The sequence below is a fragment of the Oryzias latipes genome, chromosome 1, assembly GCF_053564925.1.
Source record: "Oryzias latipes strain Hd-rR chromosome 1, Olatipes_Hd-rR_3.1".
Taxonomy (NCBI): Eukaryota; Metazoa; Chordata; class Actinopteri; order Beloniformes; family Adrianichthyidae; genus Oryzias; species Oryzias latipes.
This window is the reverse complement of record NC_136237.1, coordinates 2,348,506-2,373,781: the sequence shown is the minus strand read 5'-3', so window position 1 is coordinate 2,373,781 and position 25,276 is coordinate 2,348,506. Positions and strand designations below refer to the sequence as shown.

The window sequence follows — 25,276 nt, the reverse complement described above, 5'->3', positions numbered from 1 at the left end:
AAACCCCCCTAATATGTGCAAAGCTCTGAACTTGGCTGATTAGCAGCCGACGCACAAACAAAGTTAGTATCGTAAAGCGTGTTTTTGGAGTTTCTAAAGATTTAAACTCCTCCCCCTTTGGAATGGGGGGGGGGGGGGTAGTTAGATAAAGGTGGGGGTAGTACAGACCAAACATGAGTGGATGTAAATGCCAGGGATCTGCAGAACACGGTGCCGCCAAGCGGCAGAAAAGAGACTTTTCCTTATAAAAAGATGAGAAGATCTTTATTGAGACAAAACTTCCAAACGACGAGCAGGTCGGATCCGGTTACGTTCTGCTACAGAACCACTACAGCAGATTAAAAACAGAAACCCTTGAAGTTCACTCTTGAAACATGGATGTGATGCAGTGAGACGTGGACCGAAGCGCCACGAACCCAGCAGGACGCTGCAGCTTCGGTGCTTCAGACGACGCGTCCCAACGCCGGGACGGAGACGCCATCAGAAGTTGGAGCTGTTGTATCCAGAGTGCGAGCCCCGGCCGCGACCTCCGAAGCCTTGGTACGTGAACCCCTGCTGGCCCTCCCAGGACGGCTGCTCTCCCCAGCCTGCGAGGAGACCAAACGGCGCTTTAAAACCTTAAAAGGCAACAGCGGCCACTCCAAGCCGCCCTTTAACCCACCGTGACCACTGTAGCCCCGCCCTCCGGTCACAGAGCTGGGGTAGGCCGTGCTGAACATGGAGAAGTCCGTCTGGCCTTCCCCGGGGCCTTGGATCAGCATCTTCTTCTTCTCGTCGCCGTAGCCGTAACTGTACGGGCTCTGCTGGTCCGCGGGAGGCGGCATGGACTGGTAGCTTTCAGTCTTTATGCTGGTGGGGGCTGGGGTGGGCGGGGCGGAGAAGGTGGAGCTGCTCTCGGGGTAGAAGGTGCCGTAGCCGCTGGTGCTGCTGGAAGCGTCCTCCGGCTTCACTGCAGTGTTGTCGTACAGTTTATCTGAAAGAGCAACACTCCAAACCGTTACAGAGCCTCCATCAGAAAAATTCAGCTTTGTGTCTTTTAATGTTCACTCCGCACTAAAAACAACACAAAGTGGTGTTTTAAACGTGCACCCATCTCTGAGTATTCCTCTAGAAACATGCTCTCTGAGCACCAGCCCCTCCCAATCCACCAACGTGTTCCATACGTGTCCTATGGAACACGTATGGAACACGCATGGAACACGCATGGAACAGCTGTTACCACCTTTTAAAGGCAGAAACCTTTAGTTTCTTCAGGATTCGGTTTGTTCATGTTTGGTTTAACAGAATCAGCAGCACGGGGCGGAGGGGGGCGGGGTTACATAAACTCCTATTGGGGGGGGGGGTAGTTTTACATAAACTCCTATTGGTGGGGGGGGGTAATTTTACATGAACTCCTATTGGTGGGGGGGGGTAGTTTTACATAAACTCCTATTGGTGGGGGGGGGTAGTTTTACATGAACTCCTATTGGTGGGGGGGGGGGGTAATTTTACATGAACTCCTATTGGTGGGGGGGGTAGTTTTACATGAACTCCTATTGGTGGGGGGGGGGTAGTTTTACATAAACCCCTATTGGTTGGGGGGGGGTAGTTTTACATGAACTCCTATTGGTGGTGGTGGGGGGGGGGTTCTCGGGTCTTGACTTCATAGGCATGATGGAGAAGGCAGCCTGCACACAACGAACACACACCCCACCCCACCCCACCCTCGGTCGGACACTCACGGTATCCGGCGCTGGCGCCGCTCTCGTAGCTGTAGTTGGCTTCGGGACGAAAACAGAGACAGGGGGGTGTTGGTTTGGTGTGAAAAGCCGAGCCGCCTCTAGAAACCGAAAACGCTCCTTACTTTTGTTGTAGTTGGGTCCCGGGTTGAACGGTTTACCGCGGCCCCGGCCTCGGCCCCCTCTGTTGGGCCCCCAGCCCCGGGACCCCGAGTCTGAGGGAATTCCCCGGATGGTGCCGAATCCCGGGATGTGCTGTCCAACATGGAGGAGAAGGTTGACGTGGGCCAAAGCCCGGGAGGAGAGAGTGCGGCGCTCTGGTTACCATGTCGGTGTAGGTGACCTTCTTCTTCATGCCGCTTTTGTAGAAGCTGGAGGCGCCGTCGTTTTCGGGGAACAGCTTCTCCAGAGCGGCCAGGGCGGCGTAGGCCTTTGCTTCCTTCTTGTTGGAGCCCCTCCCTTTGAACTTCTGCCCATCAACCTCCACCTGAGGAGCAGAGCGCCGCTTTAGCCGCCATTCTCCTCTCCACGCCGCTCGCAGGGGGTAAAATCTGATGTTTGCGCTTTTCAGCCTCTGATCCCCTTAAAACGAGTTTATTGATGTTTAAAAATATGAAAACGTGTTTGTGCGACCACATTTATAGATGACATCACCAGTTAATACTGTGAAGTCTAAACCGTCCTTCAGGAGCTCGCCGCTCCACGGCCTGAAGAAGACGCCGACGTCTCCTTTGATAGGCGATGAATTATCTGCTGTCAATCAAAGTATCAAAGTATATGTCAGTTGGTTTGTGTTTTTTCGCATAATTAAGATTTAATGGAAACAGTGAAATTGTGTTTTTTCAGCATTTCAATAAAGTGTGTAGAAGAGTTTTACTGTGTTAGAACATCCATAATCTTACTTGGATTTCTCTTATCGTCGCTTATTTTTTAGAACTTAACTTTCAAAACAAAGGAGGGAAACTTGTTTTTCAAGGAAAAGTGCTACACATAAAAACCGGATAGATTAAAAAACATGAATGTTTTATTGTAACAGCAGCTCTGAGCGTGGAGAGGCTGACCTCCATGACGAAGCATTTCTCGTGAGAGCCCCCCGTTTCTGACGACAGCTCGTACTTCAGGCTGCGGCGCTTCTCGTTCAGCTCCATCACTGGGTTCTTGCCGTTTTTGGTCAGGATGGGACCCTGGCCGCTCTGCCAACCAGCAAACACACCAAGCAGGCCGTCAAACGCGCAGCTGCAGGCAGCTTGAAGGAAACCGAGGGGATTTCCAACGCACCGCCTCTGACGGAGGTCGAGAAGCCGCCGCCCCCTCCGGCCCGGGCGCAGCCGCGGCGCCGGCCGATTTCTGATCTTCTGCCTCGACTGGCTCCGCTTTGGGGTCTGGGCCTGTCGGAAGACCCAGATCCTGAAGGACCTGACAATGAGAAGGGCGTTTAGCTGCTGATCGGGCAGCTGATGAGCTACCTTAGTGCCACAGACGTGTCTGGACACCCCCACAATGAGAGAAGTCTAACTTTCTGGTTGGAGGTTTCCATAAAGTGAAACCTCTTCTGGACACAGCATTGAGTTGAGAGCAGACTTCAGCGCCTTGCCTTTATGGCGACGTTGACTTTGGCGGCTTTCTTGGAAGGCCCCGTGGCTTCGTAGGTCTTCCTGTTCAGCTCCACAGTCATGGTGAAGACCGGCTCGTGGACCGGCCCGGTCTGGGAGATGAGTTTGTAGTCCAGGCCTGGTTTGTACTGGTTCAGACGCATCACGGCGTTCATGTTTAGGTCATCGGTGACTAAGAGAAAAAGACGGAAAGGCAAGACGTGATCTGAGATTCTTGGCCAAAACATTAGCGTCAAAGTTGAGCGGAGCCAGAGAACGAGGCGTCTGGCGTCCTCACTGACATGACTTCCTCTGGAAGCGCTTCTGGAACTTGAGGAACTTCCTCTGCTTGTTGTTGAGCTGGGCCTCCTCCTCTCCCTTCTCCACCTCGCCGTGCGGCCTCTTGGCGGGAAGGTTGAAGTGCTCGGACGGGCGGATCTGGGCTGTGTGGGACAAGAGTCCGGCATATGAGGGCGCAGCAGCGACAGAGCCTCAGCCGACATCCACACCTCCTACCTGTGTTTTCTTTGAGAATGGCCGCCATGTGTCTGCGAGCCTTGGGCCTGCTGTCCATCCCCAGAACCTTGTGGATCTGCCCAAAGGCGCACAGCCTCAGCGCCAGCTGCGAGCACATCAGAAGTGAAGGTGAGCCTTAAGGCGCCGGGAGCAGAGCCTCTCTGCAGTCGGAGCAGACCTGAGCGCTGCTGGTGATGTCTTCGCGCTGCTGCGGCGTCAAGGCCGCGGTGGCGTCCACCTCCTCCTTCTCACAGGGGTCTTTGAGGCCAGGTCCATCTTCCGACAGAAACGTTCGGGTTTCACTTCAGCGACTCCAACAAGTCCACTCCTGACCTTCAGACTCACCTTGCAGGAGGATCCCAGAGGCGACGCACTCCAAGACGCGGCGGAAAGACTCCCCCACGCCCATCTGCCGCTCACAGGTGCTGATGGCCTTCTCCACCAGCAGCTCCAGAGGCTGCGAGCAGACGACAGAGGCTGAGCTTTACCGTCTCCTGGATCCTCATCCAAGCAGAAGGTAAAAGAGGATTCAACGAATACAGTCTCATCAGTAAGTAAATGATGAGAGACGGGTGACGTTTAAGAAAGCTGCTCCAAGTAAGATGGTTTCATCTTCATGTCACCGTGCTCAAAGTGTGAATGCACAGAATGTGACGACAAATTTTCCTCTTGAAGGAAAGAAGCTGCCAGAAGTAAAAGGCTGAGTGACATGGCCACTCCGCACGGGGATCATGGAGGCGGCCCCTCGTTGACGGACAGGTGGCCAGTCTGACGCAGGGCCACAAATCACACCTAGGGACAATTTAGTGGACGGTGGGAGAAAACCCACTATGGCGCTTCATGGCTGCCATCAAGTGAACGAATGTTTCCAGGAACTGAGTGAGGAACTGCTAACCGAGGGACCCTGCCTTTTACAACTGCACAGCTGCAATCCAGTTGCCACTTGGGGGCGGAAACCTTTCTGGATGATCTGATTGGCCGAAATTTGCAGGTCAAATTTGGCGAGGCAGCGGGGCGGGACTTTCATTTCTAAAAGGCTTTAATAGGAAAGCTGTGAATTAAAACGTTAACGACGGTGAGAAAGTGCTGCTGGGTTTTTTTTCTGTGCTGTAGGTTCTTCTCATGTGAAAAAGCATCTCACAACATCAGTTGTTCAGTGATTATGGGATTTCAGCTGAATTAAAAGAAAAAGCAGTTAGGATGCGTCTAGAGGTGAGAAAACTTCATCTCAGAAAGACTTTAGAGGATTTAACAGCTCCAAGTAGTGATGATTAACCACCATGTCTTCATTTAACTACCAATACAAACCAAAATGAAGCAGTAAAACGAAGATTCTTTTGATGCTACATGGGTGAGATGCTGCTCCATCGTTAGCATTTGTTAGCTACATGCTAATACACACTTCCTGTACTTTGAGGTGCGTAGTACTTCTGTCTCGGGCTAACTAAAGCAAACATTTACATTTACCTAATAAAGGGATTCTCACATGAGAAAAACTTACAGCACAAAAAAAACACTGCACTTTTTGATTTGAAATAGGTTTATTTCAAGCAATCAAATAAGAATAATACACAAAAACATTACAATCATCAGTTATACATTCATACAAAGACGTATCAAACTTAGGATAATTAAATATATTAATAAAGATTGCTTGAAAGGAAGTGGAAGGAAGTGAATTTATATAATCCCACCCCATTATACTATAACCATTTATGACATGATTTATTATTATCAGGTTCATAACTTTATCAGACAGAATTTAGAAACTTTAGGGATCAATAAATCACATGACAAAGATGTATTAATTAAAATATTATGTAAAAATAACTATTTTATAAATCTACAGATCAGTTATCTAAAATATATGCAGATTACTTATGTATATTATTAAAAAATAATACTATATCAGTAAAATCAACATATTACTGTTTCAAAAAACTTCATAGCAAAAATTGATCAAAAGTTAAAATATGTGCAAATTATGTTTCATTAGGAAAAATCATGAATCCATTTTTGGAGCAAGTGAAGTAATATGATTAGAAATCAATCAATTTAACCATCATCAATAATTGATTAAGCATTTTCTAACCGTCTACCGAGCGCCGCTCAGTCAGGATTGCAACCATGCGGTTGTAAAATGCGGGTCGCTCGGTTGGGATTGCGCGGTTGTTCGGTTCCTCAGTTCCTGAAAACACTCGCTCAGTTTTCTCTGTGCTCGTTCAGTTAATGGCCGCCATGAAACGCCACAACCCACGCATGCACGGGGAGAGCATGCAGACTAAAGGTTCCTCACTGATTCTGATTTCTGCTAGACCTAAATGTGTGTCTTTGCACGACCGTTCAACGTATGTCTAACAGACTTTTCATGCATGAACCACCGAAGTTTAACCTTTATGTCACGTATACGGCGCACATATCACGTTCAAACTATGTAATTGACGAATACCTAATGAATTGCATATAACCAGCCCAATAATCACACGCGGTTGATGTTCTACGTTGATTTGCATGTTCTTAGCGTGGTTTGTTCAAACTCAACATGGTTCATTCTTGATACATCTGTGAAATTTTCAGGCAAAGACCAAAACTATTCTGACGTTTTTCACGTATGTTCACGCACGACCAGTTTTCATCCGTGCAATATGCGCTGAATGTATGCAGCGGCTGTGTGACACGGCCTTCAGGCGGAGAGAAAGGCGGCTGCTCTGGTGGAGCGGTCTTACCCATCCTAAGAGCGGCGTCCAGGACGGAACGCGGTAGCACAGATCCCTCGTGACCCGGATCACCACCAGAGCAGAATTCAACTGGGAGATTTTAGCCTGAAGGTCCAAAGCAGAGTCCAGTTAGCCGTAGAACCAAGCGTCTGTGATGACAGCCCCTCCCCCGGTGCTTTCTGAGTTTCCATGAAATGATCAAGAAAGCTGAGACAGCACAGGAAAGGTTCAGCCTGGTGGGGTCGCGGTCCACAGACCAGCACGCCCCTACAGTTCAGTTAGGTGTCAAAACCCGGGGCTTCGTCACCCTCGGCACAGCTGCCCTGAACTGTGCCCGAGCGCCGATGTTTGTGCGCTCGGGCACAGAAAGGAGCGCCTAGTGTGAGCGAGCCCCGAGAGGCTGGACAGAACAACACAGGAGATCAGTTCAAGGAAACATTCTGACCTTGTGTGCAAATAAGGACGTGAATGCAAACCTGGAAGCACTTGGCGTGGCGGAGAGACGCCAAGGCGGTTAGGCATTTCTGCCTGTCCAGAACGTCCGGCGGATCGTCGACTTTTTGCGTTTCTATTGACGAGGTGGGATAAGAAGAAAAGGTACAGTTTGACCAAGGGGGTGGGCTCTGTCTTGCAGCTCGGGGAGTAGCAGCTTTTCCCCCCCAAGCACCAGCAGCAGGGGAAAGGGGCACCAAGAAGCTAACGTGCAGATCTCTGACCTCAGGAGGTTTCAAAGGCCACAGTCCGCCGCTGAAGTGTTCTCAACACCGCTGTGTCTGTTGTGAATGTATCGTAAGCGCACTACAAGAAACACCCCCTTCCCTCCGCTCCGCGGCTTGGGTTTGCTGCTCCCCCCTCCTCCTGAGACAGCGTATCCAGTTGGTCAAAGGTCCAGCGCTCCTACAAAACTTGACAAACTATAAGGCAATCATTTGTAAATCACAAACATTTAGAGGAAGGTCACGTCCGTCCCAGGCTGCAGCAAAACTGATCAGTTGCTCAGAGAGCGGCCTCCCCGAGACAGCAAACATAAAGAACCATACCAGCTGGGAGCAAGCGTTACTCCTCTGACCCCAAACGCCGCCGGGCAGACCCAAGACACGTTAGGATTCGCCTGGAACGGTACTAGAACGGGTCTGCAGTTCCAGTCAAGTCCCGTTGTGGGCTGAAGCCTTCAGGACTGGAACGGGACTGCAGTCCCGTTCCAGTCCTGAAGGCTTCAGCCCACAACCTGAACCCACTCCAGGAGCAGGATCCTCCGTCGGATTCTGCAGGGAACTTTGGAGGAACCCGAACCTCAATGCCGGCACTCATCAGCTCGTCGTCTTCAACAGATTCTACTCGTGGGACGACTAAAACCAAACGTTCAGCCCATCCAGAGTCTCTGGGATAAACTTAAAGCCTTGGTCCCGGCTGACCTTACGGGCAGATCTGGATTGTCTGCGGGTGAAAATCGGTTATACCCGTGTGGGACACACGGGTATCAAGGAGGTAGAGCGGTCCGTAAACCCGTAGAGACAAAATGCTCATGCACAGGTTTAGTGAGCAGCTATGCGACATGCAAGGATAAGTAGGGTAGGGTGAGACGCAGACGTGTCGTACGGACTTTTCCATCTTTTTAACCCCCCAATCCTGCAGACTGTACAAGGAGGCGTTAGTGGTGTTCACGCGATACTTGCACACTCATTCTGCAGCGTAATTTCAATCAGATAGAGATGGGGTGGACGTCCTACAGGCCCTTTGGGATTACGTGCACACCCCGTGCGTGCAGCATCTGTCCGTAAGGATCGGTACTCACAACTCACTGACGACTAAGAACGCCATGTGACTGGTTTGCCTTACCAATACTTCACCATACACTTACCACACACACGACAATGGTACGTTCCATTTTCATCACGTCCCTTGAGGTAATCGTACGAGCCTCAAGGAAACTGCCCGACACACCTGAGCTCGCCTCAAGATGCAGCCGCTTCTCTACGACCCTCCAAAGACTCGGAAAACCCAAACCCTGCAGCACCCAAACGAGTCAAGAGCACGTTAAAGACGGCGACCACGGCCTCCTTAAAAGCCGTTGTAGCGCCGTCCACCTGACGCGAAAAAACCAACACATCTCTGAAAAAGAGCAAACAACAAGGAAGACTCTTCTTCACAGACAACACAAAACCAACAACACAAATGCTTTGGCTTCAACACAAAGTAGAACAGGAAGACAGCACAGAGGCTGTTTGGGGTAGACAACTCATTTTTAAGTACCGCTAAGCGTCATCCAAATGTAAAAAATAAAAAAAGAGGAAAAACTGATTTCAGTGAGGAAGACTTCCTCTTCTTGGGAGGATCATCTCCAGAAAAATCCGACTCCGCCCTTAGTCCAATAAAAACGCGGAAGTTAAAGTCTGAGAGGTCTGATGATGAATGCGGTCAGACACTGGTATGGTTCTCCATGCCGGACTCCAGACGCTGCAGCTGCTCGTCTGAACACACCTCCTGCTGTTTAAAGACCCACTCCAATGAAAACGGTGTGTTCAACCTATTTTTGTGGCATTTTCCTGACATATAGAAAGAAAATATGGTTGCATTTCTGAGCATTACTTTGTTCAAATCAGTGTGAATCAGGAGAAGCTGAAAACATGCACTAAATAAATAAATAATCGCATTTGTGGCGTAGAAAAATGCTGGGGTGCCACAAGCTCCTAAGTTAGTACAGACAGCTCTCAGCAACAGGGAGGTGAAGGGGGCGGGGCTGCTCTGCACAAACGGCCCCGCCCACAACTCAGAGGTGAGTTTCTAATAAGCTCCAGCCGCTCTGCAGAAACTATGTCCTAGAAAACGTCAGATTTCTTTTTCATGATGAGAAGGTCCCTGCGAACGCTTTGGTAACAGTCGGAGTGGGTCTTTAACACAACAGCTGCACCAGCAGCCCCGTTAGCAGAGCGTCCCTCTCCACCAACCACGCTCCACGGTTTCCCTGACGGTCGATCAGGTTTGCTGCAGCCGGCTCCAGATGTACAAGTTCAGCATCAAGTATCATGCAGGCCGCGCTTTTGTTATTCGTGGAAGAGCATTTTAACATGACACTAAGAAGAACCAACAGTGTTCAGGACTGAGTCTCCGATGACAGCTCCTCACGGAGCGACGGCGGGATGTTTGAGCAGGAGGAGCGTCAGCCGGAAAACTCCCCCCGTCTCAACCGCACTCCAGAATTCCACTGGACACGGGCTGTGGTTCTGACTGAACAAGACTCGCAAAGGGCGGGCTGGTCCCACATGGTCCCACCTCCCAGCCAATCAGCAGCTTTCAAGAGTCAAACTGTTGTTTACATTCGAGGACGTTCAGACCAGCAGGGCGGCGAGCTCCTGCCGTGTTCATGAGTGAAGCAAAATCCTCTGAAGCAACGTTCACACGTTTATATCTACTGTTTTCTAGCGCGTGTCCGCCACCCACAGGTGGAAGAGGTTTGGTGCGATGCAAATCTTTAATGATTTTAATGTACGTCGGGCATACAAACTTGTATGGCGACGACGATGTGACGGGAGTTTTAACCAGGAAAACACAACACACGCGTGTTTAATCGGACGTTGCCGCTAGAACCCGCATTGCCGAGGGCGGTGTGAGCGTAGCTTGAGAGGCACGCGCTTTGACCCCGACGCACAGAGACTTCCCTTCTACCACTTTGATAATCTGTGTAGATGAGACTCAAACGCTTTGCAGCTAGATGCTGAAGGGCATCGCTCCCCAGATGTCAACCTTCCTCAGCCGAGAGGCTCCGCCTCCAACATCTGTTTCATTTCTAAGGAAGTAACTGAACCAAATCAGTTTTATCTGGGATAATTCCCTTAGGTTTTTTTTATCCTTCTGCATTTTGGGAGGCAGTTGTTAAAGCTTCTGAGAAAAAAACCAAAGGAAAACAAGACTAAAAGTTTTGCCGTTAAAGAAAATATGAAGAATGTGGATCAGAACTTTGGCAGCGAGACGCCGCTGAGCCGAGTCCAGTGGAATTCAGAGCGGGACGCTGAGCACGAGCCGCCGAGGTCTAAGAGGAAGCTGGCCCCCGCACGCACCTCCACCCTCTGACCCTCTACCTGTCTGCTCCATCCTGAAGAGCGGCGACGTCAGGCGGATGATGAGACACAGGACCGACTCGCTGTTGCTCTTCACTGTGACGGCCGCATCCTGAGGACACTCGTTTACTTTGTACGCCCCTTTGGAGATGACCTGGAAAAGATGAGCGTTAGAGACACGGAAGAAACCCAAACGGCTGAACCGTGGTCCTGATCCCCACCTCCAGCTGCTCGGAGAGTTTCTCAGCAACTTGTTTGAGGAGAGCGACCGTAGGTTTGTTGGAGCACAGCAGGACCAGCTCCAGCTCAGCGTCTCCCTTCAGGAGGAGTCCTTTAGCGACCAGGCCGACCCTCATGACCCCACGCAGGACGCGGTCTTTGGAATCGGCACTTGTGCTGGCAGAGCACGGCGAGAAAAAGGGACGAAGCAGGAACACATGAACTCCTATTCCAAACATGTGAGGCTTCAAGTGTCGCCTCCTGTCTTTGCATTTGCTCAGGTCGGCTGCTATCTTGGGAACAAACCCGGTTACAGAAGGAGGAAGACTCAACGTTTTGATTGGTCAGTTGGTTGTGATTTTTTCTTCTTTAAAGCATCCGTTTCAGATGCTTCTCTGTTGGTCTAAAAGTGTCCGTTTGGGTTTTGAAAGCATCTGTGCTCCAGACTCAGTCCAGTTGTTAAATAAAGTGAACTGACATCTTAACGTTTTTATCTGCTTGTGAAATTGTTCACAAACTGTGAACAATAAACAAAAAGTGTGAGTTCTGTTGTGTTTCTGTGTCATCCAACCAACATTGAGGTTCACCAAAAATTCCCTAATTGTCTAAAGATATACTTTATTTATGACTTACTGAACAAGTCGCAGTTTTTTTGTGCAAAGTTTAGCCAGAGATGCAACTTGCGTGTTTTAAAAAAAACAAAAAAGGGGGGGGGGGGGGGCTGGTGTTCATTATTCTCCTACCAACAGCTTCTGGAGGCGCTGCAGGTTGGTCAGTATTTGCGACTGACAGCAGCGCAGAAGAAGAAGCGCATCTCAATCTGATCAGCAGATGGACTGAAACAGAAACCGTTCTCTTCCTGTACCTTAAAGTTTTGTTTCTGTCAGCGAGACGTCATTCTTATTTGTATTTTTCCCTCCGTGGACTCAAGCGGGACGTCGTCAAACTGGGTCACAGAGAGACAGAAGTCCCGCTGAAAGCCTGTCATGCAGCAGATGGTAAGCTTAGCGTACCGGGAGAGTCTCTGAATGATGTCATGAACCAGACGTGAAAACGTCAGACTGATGCTTTGTAGAACGCCTCAAAATAAGTCGATGCTTCCGTGTAGCTGAAAACGTTTGGTTTACGAACACGTCTAGCAGAGGATTTAACTCGCTTCGAGAGGCGGCGTACGTGAATTTGACATGTGAATCGTGTTCGGCATGAACGCAGCTTTAGGCCAGACTTAGTGGAGTTTTTCCAGAACAGTTTTCTCCCCAAAGTGCGACTTACCGTATTTTCACGACCATAAGGCGCCTTAAAAGTACGAAGCCCCCTATGGTTCGGTGCGCCTAATCTGTTGTTGCGTGACTTCGGTAAGGAGGGCGTAGGAGAGGACAGCATGAGGACGGGAAGGAGGGAAGTGAGGACCTGAAAGAAGACACCCCCCAGAGTGCAGGTATGTGCATTATGCATGTGTGTACATGCGTGTTGGAAACCCTGATGAAGCACAGTTTGAACTGCAGCCATCAGCTACACCAGGGGTCCCCAAATCCTGGCCTGGAGGGCCGGTGTCCTACATGCTTTCCCAACCAACCTGCCATTGAAGCTCCTTATTGGCTAAACACACCTGATCCAGGTAATCAGCAGCAAATAGGGCAGGGATCCTGGAAAACCAGCAGGACACCGGTCCTCGAGGCCTGGATTTATGGGACCCCTGAGCTACACGGAGGAACACGGGAATCCAGCAGCTGCCAGAGAATTTAAGATGAATGAATCCACGGTTTATAAATGGAGGAAGCTGGAAAACTAACTCCAACAGTCAAGAAGACGCAGCTGAGTTTCCATGGAAACAAGGCGAGGCGGCCCGAGTTGGAAGACGGATGAATGAACGATCAGAGAACGGATGGGAGAAGTGTCTCTACCGCCACCATTCCACTGGAGGCAGGAACGCTAGCAGAGGAAATGAAAAGTGAACATTTTCAAGGAGGTCCGTCTTGGTGCTTTTGTTGTATGAAACCATTTTTCCACCTGGGCAACGACTACTGTGGCGCAGCAACTTCCAGCAGATTACAATGAAAAGCTGTCCGTCTTCCCCTCCTTGTACTGGGAGGCGGCGCCGAGCGAGTGACGCCACACTTTGTGAATGGGTGGTAGAGGCTTGGACTGGTGTGTCAGCTTCCACTGTTCTTGGAGCTTTCCCAAAAGCCAGCATCATTGATGAGGAGCCGCACGACAACGAGTCGGACTCTGACGAAGACGAAGGGAAGCTGGCGTGTGTTTGATAGAAACTCAGCCCAGCTGCTCATTTCAGACACAGAAGATGACTGATGGATTTTTGGATGCTGACTGAAAAAATGAAAAATAAATCACAACCAACTCAGTTTTGCTCCTGCTGCCTTTTTTAAAACAAACCCTAGTATGTTTTATCGTGTCCTAAAACCCGGTAAAGCCCCTTTTGTGTGTGTTAAATAAAGAAAAAGCTCCCAGAACTGAAACCACGCCCTATAACCCAGGGCGCCCTATGGCCGTGAAAATACAGCACATATGTTTTTTTTCTCCTTTATTATACTTTTGTTTTTGAAGCAACAAATAGCCTCAAAAATAAAATACAGTAAACTAAACAATATTTACTAAATGGCACAAACTTCCAAACCATTTCAAAACACGCAGAAGCAGTTTGGAGACAAACGTTGCCACGTAAAAATGCAACTGTGGCACACACATGTGAAACGCTTACATACAAGATACCCCGGACATGTGGTGATGTGTCCAGGTTACTTAGAAGGAACCGTATCTAAAACGGAGCGAAAGCTAGAAAAAGCTCTTCTTGTGGCGGCAAAGAAAGCCAAAACTAAGAACTGGCAGAAGGCTGAAGCACCGACACACAACCAATGGAGAGAGAGACCTACAAACTAAAAATGAAGGAAAAATGGTTTATGTCCAAAACAAGAAGTGGTTATGACATGTAATCAACTTTGTATTCTGTTTTCCTGGAAGGAGGAAAGTCTCAACCTGACAGACTGTTTCTCCTTTTTTTGAGTTTTTCTTTTTCTTCCTATATATATGGTTTCAATGTTTCTAGGTTTGTTCATGTGTTAAAAAATAATAAAAAAAATAAAAAACGGAACTGTGGCTGCAGCTCACTGAGGTCCTCCACGTCATTTCATGACGACTTTAAGTTACTCCCCAGAACTGAACTAAAGCCAAATCCAGGAAAAAAACAGACGGACAGTAAACGTCTCCGGTTTTACACCGGCAGCACAAAGTACGACGGCGGGGGGTGCTGACCTCTCGGCCTTGGCGGGGTCGCCGTCAGCCTTCGGAGCATCGATCTGGTCGGACGCAGCCTTGAGAGCACATTCCACATGAGAGACGATGGTCTGCACGGCCTCCAGGTCCTCTGCTGACGGATACACCTCCGAGTGTTTGGCCATCACGATGCGATCGTGGGCGCTTATGTGTTTGGGGGGGGCAACAGGCTCCTACAGAGTAAGGCGTAGATCAGACAGGGCTCCAGACTAACTTTTTTCACTAGGAGCACAGTGGCCCCTAACTGAAAATTTTAGGGGCGCAACCAGAAAATTTAGGGGCGCATACCGTAAATCAACATTCTAACCAAATCTACTAATTTCCACTGTATTATGTAATAAATACTTTAATAATAGATGCAGAAATTACAATGTGCTGTTTCAAATGCAGTGTCACATTTTATTCTGCACTTTTGAAGATGCAACAAGAAGGTAAACTGACAGGACCATCGCTGTCATGACAGTACAAATAAGTAAAGAAAACTGATGGAAATTTATCTTTGTGACACCAAATAGGTGCAGCCAAGATGCACAATAAGCGTGTTTGAGATCACAAAAATATCGCGAGAAAGGGGTGGGAGCAAGGGGCAAACCTACCCGGACACAGCTGGAAACTGAACTGACTGAAAGCTGCCCTACAGACTACAAAACAATGCATTATGGGACACGTGTCCTGATGGTTTTTGTAGTGGAGTGATTAATTAAAATAATTTAAAATACCAATTTATTAAAAAAGGCTACATACATCACAAAACCTTAAAATAATCATACAATATATAATAACACAGATCATACTAAGGGGGAGAAGAATATTAAAACTAAATTGAATGTTAAGGACAACTCAAATTTCCTGTTCTCTTTCAGTCTTGCTGCAGATTCGCTTTCATCTCACAGCCCCCCCCCCCGGTCTCCCCAACGATCTAGGCGAGCCGCCGGTTCATCTCAAACACGTCTATCGTTGCATTTTCCCCACGTATTTTCAGTGTGTCTAAAACTAATGTTGTTGTTGCTCGCACGTGTTTAAAGTTCAAGCCCCGTTAGCTGTCACGCATGTACGCGTGGGACATTTATTCTCCTCAGCTGACCCGACTCCCGCGGGAGCGGTGTGCTGCCGTAACGGCCGTGCATAAACCCTTTGATGCGCCGCCGTAACCGTAACCAAAACCTAAACCTTCCTCCGGTTCTGTGCGGCCCAGAGAAATGTTCAGCACGGACTGCATGTATTTAGAAAATTACGAGCGAATAAATACGTTCTAAAGGAAAGTAAGGAACTCCTTAATGTGGTCCGGGGAGGGAGGGGGCTGTCAGGTTTTTTTTTTAACGCCCCCCAAGAGTCATATACCCCACTGTGATTGGTTGGTCAGCTTCGCGCACGACAATGAAAAAGTGTCATTCATTAAAACTGGCGGGCTGCAGTAACATTAAACCTTCATATTAAGGCGGGGACCGCAAAATATCATCTTGGGGGCCGCAAATAGCCTGCGGGCCGCGAGTTTGAGACCCCTACTGTACACTCTGGCACTGGTACACTAGCCGCAGGTGGGAAGAACGAATCAATAGTTCGCTTACTCATAGCTCAGACGCACATATCAGGTTGTGATATTTATCTCAGTCTCCTTCCCACAGATGTTTACGCGCACTCGATTATCTCTAGGCCCCTCCCCCTACACGCATTTTAGCCACTCACAGTGGCTGTCCCTATTCTTCTCACACGCAGTGGCCGCCTCGCACACAGGCATCACGCGAGAGTGTACGTGCTCGCGTTTCATGAGTATGTGCGCGAGTGTGTGTGTGTGTGTGTCTGCCTGCGTGCGTGTGCGCTTGCGTCTCATTAATTATTTCATTGATCATTGACGTGCCCCTTCCACGTTTGATGTATAAAAAATACGAAGGGTGGGGGAGGCAAATTTACTGGTCGCGCATGTGCGACTGGATGTAATATTCAGTCGCACACTCTCAAATTTTGGTCGCAAAATGCGAGCAATTGGTCGCAGTCTGTCCGAGGTAGCCCTGTCAGAGGTAAAAGTTGGAATGTGAGAGAATAACAAGCCAGCTTTAAAAACCCACTCCGATCATCTCCTGATCTCTTCCCAGCGGTCTTTTAATGCAGTTTTTTAGACAAAAATCTGTCGTTTTCCAGAACATAGTTCCTGCAGAGCGGCAGGAGTTCTTTAGGAATTCCCCTGTTGGTGTGGAGCAACCCCGCCGCCCTTCCCATTGCCAAGACCTGAGGGCTTGTGGCCCGATCAGCATATTGTCCAGTTATCTTTTATCTTTTAAACAGCATTTTTCATCTGCTTCTGATTCATTTGAATAAAGAAAAACTGTTAATGTTCATTTTCTTCAGCGATGTCCTCCATCATCAGAAAAACGCCACAAGATTATGGTAAAAACACTGGAGTGGGTCTCCAAAGCAGCCACAAAAACAGCTAAAGGAAGACCTGTCTTTATCAGGAGAACAAAACTAAAAAGGTTTTAAAGGAAAAATTAGCAACATGTTGAACCTAGCGTTACCTCAACCTGTGGTTTTTCCTCCACAGTCCCAATGGAAGCGACGTATTCGTGATACTGCCGCAGCTCCTCCTCGTAACACAGACAGTCGTACCAGTATCGCAGCTCCTCGTATCTGTGAGGACAAAAGCACAAACGGCCTCGTGAAGGTCGGACCTCTGCAGAAACCAGGGATTCTCCTCAACCGGACACGTTTGCTCATGCGTGTGCTGGGAGTCGGACACACGGCCGGTCAGATGCCAAAGACGCGGTGAATCCTGAACGGATCCACAAACGTCAACGTTGTTTTCTAAATTCTACCCGATGATGAGGCCGAAGGAGGAGAACAGGTAGGAAAGTAAAAGCGGTGTTGGATTAAAACGGTGCTTTTTAAACATGTTCTGACATTTTCCTGATGATTGAAAACTTTTTAAGGAAAAATAATTTGTATTATGAGTGATTTTGTGTAGTGTGGTATATATTCAAATTTCATCTGAAACTGTGAGTCAAGTTTGTGATTTATAAAACGTGTACATTCTTTCCAACTTTTTTTGTAATATTAGGATTCCAAAATAGGTGAGTGATTGTTTCTGCGTGTTCGTCCAAATATTTTTCCAGGGCAAGTCAGGGATGGATAGATGGATGGATGGATAGATAGATATATAGATAGATAGATAGATAGACAGACAACTTTATTTATCCATTTGGGAGGTTCCCGCATGGAAATTGACATCTCCATCGCATACAGCACTATTAGACATAATCAGAAAAGTAAAAACAGTAAAGACAGTTTACATTTCTGCAAAACAGCATTTAAGAAAGTCAATCAAGGCCCTTTCCTTTCTGTCCCCCTCCCCCCTCCTAAGTGGTGGTTGAAGAGTTTGATGGCCCGGGGGACAAAGGAGTTCCTCAGTCTATTTGTCCTGCACCTTGGGAGGAGCAGCCTCTTGCTGAAGGAGCTAAATGTTTTCTCTCCAATAGAAAACATACCATTCCACCTCCTTTTAGTAGATAAAATGACGTCACCATGCTGCGTTTTCCTTTGCTTCATTTGGGCTTAAGGAACTGCATATTTTCTAAATAATAATGCAGTTTTTATTCTATTCTACTAACTTATAAAAGGCAAACCTCTGGATGTCTCGTGTCTACTTCTTTAAAACTTTAAAGACATTCAGACTTCAGGTGAGGGTTCTGCGGGGTGTCGGCTGCAGGAGCTGCTGTCAGCTCTTGCGGTGTTCTGCGTGCGTGCGTGCGTGCGTGAGGGGGGATCGGGTCGTACCTGTCATAGTCCTCGGGCAGGAGGCGGTGACCCCGCTGGATCACACTGTCCCAGTACAGCAGCTCGTCGTAGGCCTGCTGTTCGTCCCATCCCAGCAAGTGAACGGCCGCCATGCTGTCGCGACAGAAGCTCCCGTTTATCTACATTCACCTTTATTCACGTCCGGCCTGGTTTAGGACCAATATCCAATGAAAAAAGACCGCACGCGACCACCTGGACACGGGTGCAACGGACGGCTAACATTAGCGGCTAAAAACTTTGCGTTGCCGCAGACGGTTGAATAAAACACAAATCAAAGACTAATCATCAGATAGCATCACTGTAAACCAAAACAGGGAATTTTTAATTGAAACAAATGCGATGCTTCTATAAAATCAGCACGAGTTGGTTCGCGTGTTTTTCGCTGCTCGCTAATGTTAGCTACCCAGCTGCACCCGTTGGGTTCACCATCAAAGCTGTTCTTCTGCTAAAAGCTGAGATTCCGTTGCTTACCGGAGTCGCAGAAAAGAGGCAGACTTGTTAACTTTCACTTATAACTAAACTGCGTTTGGAGAATTTTGAGGCTTCAAGAAACTCCACTATTTTCTTTTTTTTTTTTTTTACGTGAAACCGCAATTGCGATCAACGTCTATATGAGAACAGCGCCCCCTGGCGCTCTGGAGTTTGAAACAACCTCGATATGAGAACAGCGCCCCCTGGCGCCCTGGAGTTTGAAACATGCTTTGCTTTCAACCTGGAAAGACCCGCTCCAATAAAAAAATGTGCTTTTGGTGTTTTTACATGTTCTTGTGCCATTTTTCTGAAGGGGGGGGGGGGGGGTCCTAAATCCGTGTTAATTGAGTCCAGCAGGGATTTTTAAGGTCCAACAGGTGTTAGTGTCACAGCTTTGACACAGAATACAGTGTTGGCAATGTGTTGAAACGCTCAACACCTCATCTATCATCACTTCAGATTTCTTATTGCAGATACTTACATTTCTGGTGTCTTCAGACAGCTCCTTTGTCTTTACCATTGTCACTCATAAAGAGGGAATACCGGTGGCTTTTTAAACACAACAACATGATCAGTCTCTGCCTATATTCACATGAGATTGGAGGAGGCAATTAATCACAAGTTATCCTAATTTGTAATTGGCAAAAGGTAAGCCTCAGAATCAAAAGGTTTAATAAAAAGGGAAAGAGGTGGCAGGAACAAATGAAGGGAAGGTGGTTGTGTGGGATGCAGAGGACAGTGGCAACGATGCCGCTTATAGGCAGGAACATAAAGGATTGGGACATACCCCCCCCCCAAATAAAAATCAAAGTGTTGATCAATATGCTCTGTCTATTTGGGATACACTGTACAGGGAACTGCAGGCGTTGACAGACTAAAATAAAGGTGTAGTTCACTTAAGTCGCCACAAGATGGAGACAGCTCAACATCATCGTTTTTTTACTTACATTTTATTTCTTCTTCAATGCCCCTTTAGGGGCTCCGTAAGTAAGTGACTGGTGAGCACCAGTTAGTTGTTTTTTTTCCTTTACTTCAATTTAATCTTCTTCCATGTCCCTTTAGGGGCTCCGTAACTGCGAGACCTTTAACAAATAGATCCCTGTTTCAGAAAGTTATTGCAACTGCACCATATGTGACCCACTATTGGAGAAAATTTGCCCCAGACATTGGTAAAATGGAAGAAGGTTTAGACTTTGTCCTCCAAATATTTGATCTCAAATAAACCTCGGGACGATTGCTTTAAACGTCTTCACGGATGCTACCCAGGCAAAGCCTCACTACACATAGACGTTGATAGAAACTGCTCCTCTTGTAAATTAGACATTGAAACAATCACACATTTATTCTGGAAATGCCCCCAAACAGCAACTTTTTGGAAAGACTTCACCTCTTTTGTACAAAGTTAAATGTATAACCTCAAGCTGAGGTTGGCCATTCTGAGTTGAAGCGTCATGGATTCAACTCAGAAACGGATAAATCCCTTTAAGGTGAGTCAGTCCAAATGCTAACAAACTTGAAGACCCACTCTGATGAAAATGGGGTTTTTAACATCTTCTGGCATTTTTCTGATGACATCTGGAGAGAAAATTAAGCTTAAAATAGTATTTCTAAGCATTTCATTATACCGATTGTTGTGAACCAGGTGCAGACCAAAAAAGCTGTTTCAAAAAGATTGTATTTGTGACGTAGAAAATAAGATGGGGGGGGGCACAGTCTCTCTGCTCTGCTCCATTCTGATGCATCCGCTGTCTGTCAAACAGATCCATGAACGTCTCTGTTTTCCTGGTCTGATCTGGAATCTGGATCTAAACTGGACGGATGGATAGCTCAGATGTCGCTGCCCTTTTTGTTGCACCGCTAATCTTAGGATTGGGGGTGTGAGGGGCTGTAAGCTGGTGGCAGAACATGTAAACAAGGCAATGATGGGAAACAGGGGGAAGGTTTACTCCCCGCCAACGGCCCCGCCCACAACTCAGAGGGGAATTTCTGAAGAACTCCTGCTGCTCTCCCAGAGAACAACACATTTCTGTTATATTTTGGCTAAAAACAGCATCTTCATAATGAAAATAGATAAAAAGATGAACAGAGTGGGACTTTAAGCTACCAGAAATGTATAGACTTTGCAGAAGCAACTGTCCTCCACTACACATCGGACGCCTCAGTGTTGTCCGTCAATAACTAAAAAATGGTTACAACAGTGGGCATCGTCCCATATTTGTTTTGGGTTTGATGAATGTTGTCTTCCGTCTCCCTTCAGCTGCTTCTGTGCAGAGCTTCAGGTAGCTGCCAGCTCGCCACAGCGGTGCCTTCAGAGCGTTTTGTTGTGACAAAACTGATGTTGTGTGTCAGCTGTTGCACCAACAGAGCCGGCGTCTCGTCCTCGTTACAGGAGAACAGGTGTCAACAGAATAGCACGGTGACTCACGGCTTTCATCATAAAAGGCTGTATAACTTTACAGCCCGGATGGGCGCCACGTCACCCCGAACGCCAGCGAGGAGGTGCAGAGAAAGGATGGGTGGGTAAAGGAACAGAACCTGAGAGAATCCTCTGACATTCACCTGTAGCCTTTTCCTCGTCTCTGTTGCGCTGCTCCAAACAAATCCATTGTTGATGTGGAAAGTTTCAGCTTACGAACATTTTACATGATGCCCTTCAGCGCTTTGAAATCCAACCCTTTTGATCCATTCTACCTTTATTCCTGGTTGAACATATTGTCCAGTAAAACGGAGCTCAACACAAGATGCAGAACCTTTTGCTGTTACAGTGTTTGCAAAGTCTAAAATGATGATTTTTAAAGAGCAGATCACAGAAAAAAACCCAAAGCACTTCTAAAAGGAAGATTTTTGCGAAAAATAAAACCAAAAAAACATAAAAACGATCATTTTTACAAGTCTGTATCTGAGCTTAAGGCATCCAGCGTCTGAGGGCAGAGCTCCCAACACAGAATTCATTTATTTTTCTCTTTAATATTTGGTGGCAAACTAGCAAAAATGGACTTGAAGATATCAGATCCAAATAATTACAAACATCTGAAGCTGACATTCTGATTCTGGTACGGCCGTTGAATCCGGACAAACAAAAATGAACCCTAAGCTTTCTGTGTTTTTCCAGATGTGCAGCACATTAATCATCTTAAGTTCTGTCCTTGACACCAGAACTCTTATCTTTGAGATTTTTTTCCTATTAAAAAAAGCATTTTGAGCCTGAATGACGCTGAATTTGTCCATGAAGACGCTCAAAAATATCAAATAAGTTCAAAGAGAATGAAAAGTCCCCCTACAATCATCTTTTCATCTATTTTCAAAGCGTTAACAGTTGTCTTAGCTATGTTCATGTCGTTTTTAGCCAAAATCCCAAAACCTGTGTCGTTTTCTAGGACATAGTTCCTGCAGAGCGGCAGGAGTTCATCAGTAATTTTGGGCGGGGTCATTGGTGCAGAGACACCCTGCCACACTCTCTCTGCCCGTTGTTGAGAGCCATATGTTTACATGCTCTCCTGCTAGCTTGCAGCCCCTCACACCCCCAACCTAACATTAGCACATTAGCGGTGCAACAAAAGCGGCAGCAGCATCGGGTTTATCCATCCGTCCAGTTCTGATCCAGATTCCAGCTCAGACCAGGAAAACAGAGACGTTCATGGATCTGTTTGTCTGCATCAGAATGGGGTGGAGCTGGAAGACTGTGGCCCCGCCCAGCGTATTTTCTACATCACTAGTGTTTTTTTCAAACTGGATTTTTTTTGTCTGCTTCTGATTCACAGCGATTTAACCAAAAGAAAACTACTTGAAATTAACTTGAAAATCAAATGAACTGAAATAAATCTGAAAGTCTCAAAGGTGAGAGAAGCAATGGAAACCAGAGGTGCTCTCAAAATGACCAACTTTGGCAGAAATAGTACACGATTAGCTTTTTTTTATGTTTGATTTATTTATACATTTTTCAAAATAAGAAAAACAAAAAACAATTCAAAACCACAATTTTAAAGAAAGAAAAGGAAATAATAGAATAAAAAAATAAAATTAAAATAAAAAACAAGTACACAAATTAATGAATAAAATCTTACAAACAATATACTGTGCTACCAATCTATGAACAGCAGAGACACTACACACCTTTAACCGTTAATGTACTTGAAAGTTCACTGGGTCTTTCTAAGGTCAAGGACATGACATGCTCTAAGAAAGGTGACCACATTTCAGAGAATTTACATGCAGTACCATTAAGAGAATGTCTGATTTTTTCCAGCTTAATAAAAGAAAGAGAGTCTTTTATCCACTTTGAGTGAGTGGGTGGGCGAAGATGTTTCCAGTGCATCAGGATAGTCCGACGGGCAAGTAGTGTCAGAAAGGCAATAAGGTCCTCTAACCAAAGAGGGAGAGAGTGATTGTCCGGAGGTATACCAAAAAGGGCTGTCATTGGGGATCGGTGTACTTTGACGTTACAGACAGGATAAAGAGTCAAATACAGAGTCCCAGAAGTCAGAAAGCGACGGGTATGTCAAAAACATATGAGTAAGATTTGCAGGGCCTAGATTACATTTTACACAGTTAGGATCAGTACCAGGAAAAACTGTGGCAAGTCTGCTTCTAGACCAATGAGCTCTATGAACCACTTTACATTGAATGATACAGTGCCGGGCGCATGTTGATGAGGAGTGAATTCTCCCAAGCACAGATCTCCACTGATCATCATTTATGTCTACATGAAGCTCTTCTGACCAAGCCACACATAGATGGTCAGATGACGAATCAAGGGTGGATAGTAAAAGGTTATACATTTTGGATATTGTACCCTTCAGAGAGGGGTTCATCCCCATGAGAGTGTCAATCATAGTGGCTGTTGGGGCACTGGAGGGATCAGGGAAATGACGACAGATAAAATTACGAGCCTGCAGATACCTAAAGATGTGAGTGTTGGGCAGATTAAACTTTTTAGCTAATAACTCAAACGGAGCTAAAGTTCCATCTGTGTTGAAGTCTTTTACTGAAACTAAGCCACGACTTCTCCACAGGGCAAAAGTCTTATCAGTAGATGATGGAGGAAACAGAGGGTTAAGATAAAGTGGGGACATGAGAGAGATGTTTTGAATTCCCAGGTGCTGTTTCAGTTGAGTCCATATGTACATGATTTTCAAAGGTATTTTAGTAAAAGTAAGAAGTAAAATTACTACTACGCTGTACTCGTTTGTGTCTGGAGCTTCTTGCAAAAGGAAACACGGTGAGAGCATCGAGGCAGATTTATGATACATGATGTCATGACCGTAAACAAAGCTGACATTTATCTGTTTGATCCTCTTCCGCTTTTCAGAGGTTGAGGCTTTCTTGTTGAACTGAAAAAAACATGTTTACCTACAGAGAGAAAGAGATTTGAATGTTTGCTGATCCTTCGGTTTAGCCTGGTTCACAGCAATGACCTCAAACAGGCTGCAGACTGTTCCTCACAGGACTCCTCCAGCAGAGATCCTCAAGTCTTAAACCTTTAGGAAGGCAGTTGGTGTGAATGCAAAAGCTTTAGTCAGGAAAGGTTTTTGTTTTGGAGCGATGAACTGCAGATAAATAAAAACAAACAGATGAGCACGCTTCACAAGTCTCAAGTCAGTGAGGTCAAATCTCTGCATGCGAGACGCCTCAGATCCCCGTCTCTGCTCTCCGCTGAAGTGTTTCTAAGCATCAGTGGAAGTCTGCAGCTGGAAGGCCCACTTTCACAGCCCTTTCATCCTCGTGTGACAGACGGGGCTGGGTAGTTTGTCCCTCATGGTGCACCATAGGCTGACCTTCGTGGCCACCACCTGTCTCATGAGTTGGGATTGGTCCATTCGGTTGATCAACAGCAGCTGTGGGAATCCCAGCTAGATTCTGGTTTGTCAATGGTGAGCACTTATTTTTTTCCTAAAGTTTTTGAAAATTTGAATTGGCAACATTTTAAACTGTGTTCACATTAACGTGAGAGAGTTGCCACTGCTGTTTTTCTTGTAGTCTTGTTCACCATTGTCTTTTCTATTTTAATTGACCTTGAAACCCCTGTGTCTGTCCATTTAAATTGTGTTTATTTGTACCCCTCTTAGTTTCTTGGTGGCTGGAAGTGGCTGCCTTGTCCCTTCATCCTTGCTGTAGCTGGTGGGTGCCATGTGGTAGTGTTGTGTTCGGGGGGCTACAAGTGGTGGTTTCCTGCTCAGGGGTTTTTCCAGAAAGCAGGTTATGATAGTTCCCACGGTAAGTTTGAGGCTAAGGAAGTTCATAACCTCAGCTTTCTATTCCAGAAATGGAGGTATGTTTCAGGGTGGGTCAAGTTACCATGGCAACTCATGCTCTGAACATAACCTGGTCTGGAGCAGGTTTAGTTGAAGGTTAGTTTGTTTTCAGAGAGGTGAAGCAGCATGGTGTGTCCATTTGAAGATGATTTAGTGGATGAAGAAGCTCAGATAATACTTTTTCCACCATGAGAGGCTGATAAGACCACATATGGTTGTTGGAAAGATAAACTATTTTGATCTAACTTTTTTGATCTAACTTAATTATATGCTTAAGTTAAGATAAAATCCTTTTTTTAGTTAAGTCATCTTAAAATTAACACGTTATCAGACATTTATTTTACTTTCATTTACATTAATTCAATGAAGTAGGTGTAACTTTGGTGCTGCTGTTAGATCGGCACCGCAAGGGATTGTGGGATACCATTCCCTTTGCCTGTCTGGACGGATTGGGGTTTAAGTGTGGGTTTTTGAACAAATGTGTTCAGATGTTTAGCTGTTTTACTGTGTTTTGTCTAGTTATTTGTCCTGTTATGTCTAATTCTTTCTGCACCATGAGTGAGAGGGAGGAAGAGGAGGATGATGATATTTAGCAGACCTACAGTACTTATTAATGGTGTACTGTTAAAGTCCGAGAAAAAGTAAATTGTTATA

The 25,276-nt window shown here is 46.6% G+C and overlaps 1 protein-coding gene across 1 annotated transcript; it reads right to left on the bottom strand.

Moving 5' to 3' along the window:
* Window positions 1–236: 236 nt before the first annotated feature.
* Window positions 237–18,537, bottom strand: LOC101160220 (interleukin enhancer-binding factor 3). The gene is made up of 20 exons (XM_023965171.2): window positions 18,372–18,537; window positions 17,880–17,993; window positions 16,625–16,736; window positions 14,091–14,284; window positions 10,823–10,997; window positions 10,623–10,755; window positions 7,020–7,111; window positions 6,553–6,648; window positions 4,172–4,283; window positions 4,005–4,102; window positions 3,827–3,932; window positions 3,613–3,753; window positions 3,313–3,503; window positions 2,997–3,134; window positions 2,780–2,911; window positions 2,044–2,205; window positions 1,844–1,973; window positions 1,722–1,760; window positions 662–973; window positions 237–587 (listed from the first exon to the last, which is right to left on the bottom strand). Exons 2-20 carry the CDS (start codon window positions 17,990–17,992, stop codon window positions 481–483), a joined length of 2,583 nt encoding a protein of 860 aa, XP_023820939.1. The 5' UTR covers window position 17,993; window positions 18,372–18,537; the 3' UTR covers window positions 237–480.
* Between the last annotated feature and the right edge of the window lie 6,739 nt (window positions 18,538–25,276).

Bases quoted from the DNA above. Each gene is read 5' to 3' on its own strand.
- LOC101160220 (XM_023965171.2), bottom strand. From the start codon at position 17,992: ATGGCGGCCGTTCACTTGCTGGGATGGGACGAACAGCAGGCCTACGAC. The intron at 3,135-3,312 runs GCAAGGCGCTGA...TCTCATTGTCAG, and splicing joins AAGTCAACGTCGCCATAAAG to GTCCTTCAGGATCTGGGTCT. The intron at 2,206-2,779 runs GTCAGCCTCTCC...TCTGCTCCTCAG, and splicing joins AGAAATGCTTCGTCATGGAG to GTGGAGGTTGATGGGCAGAA.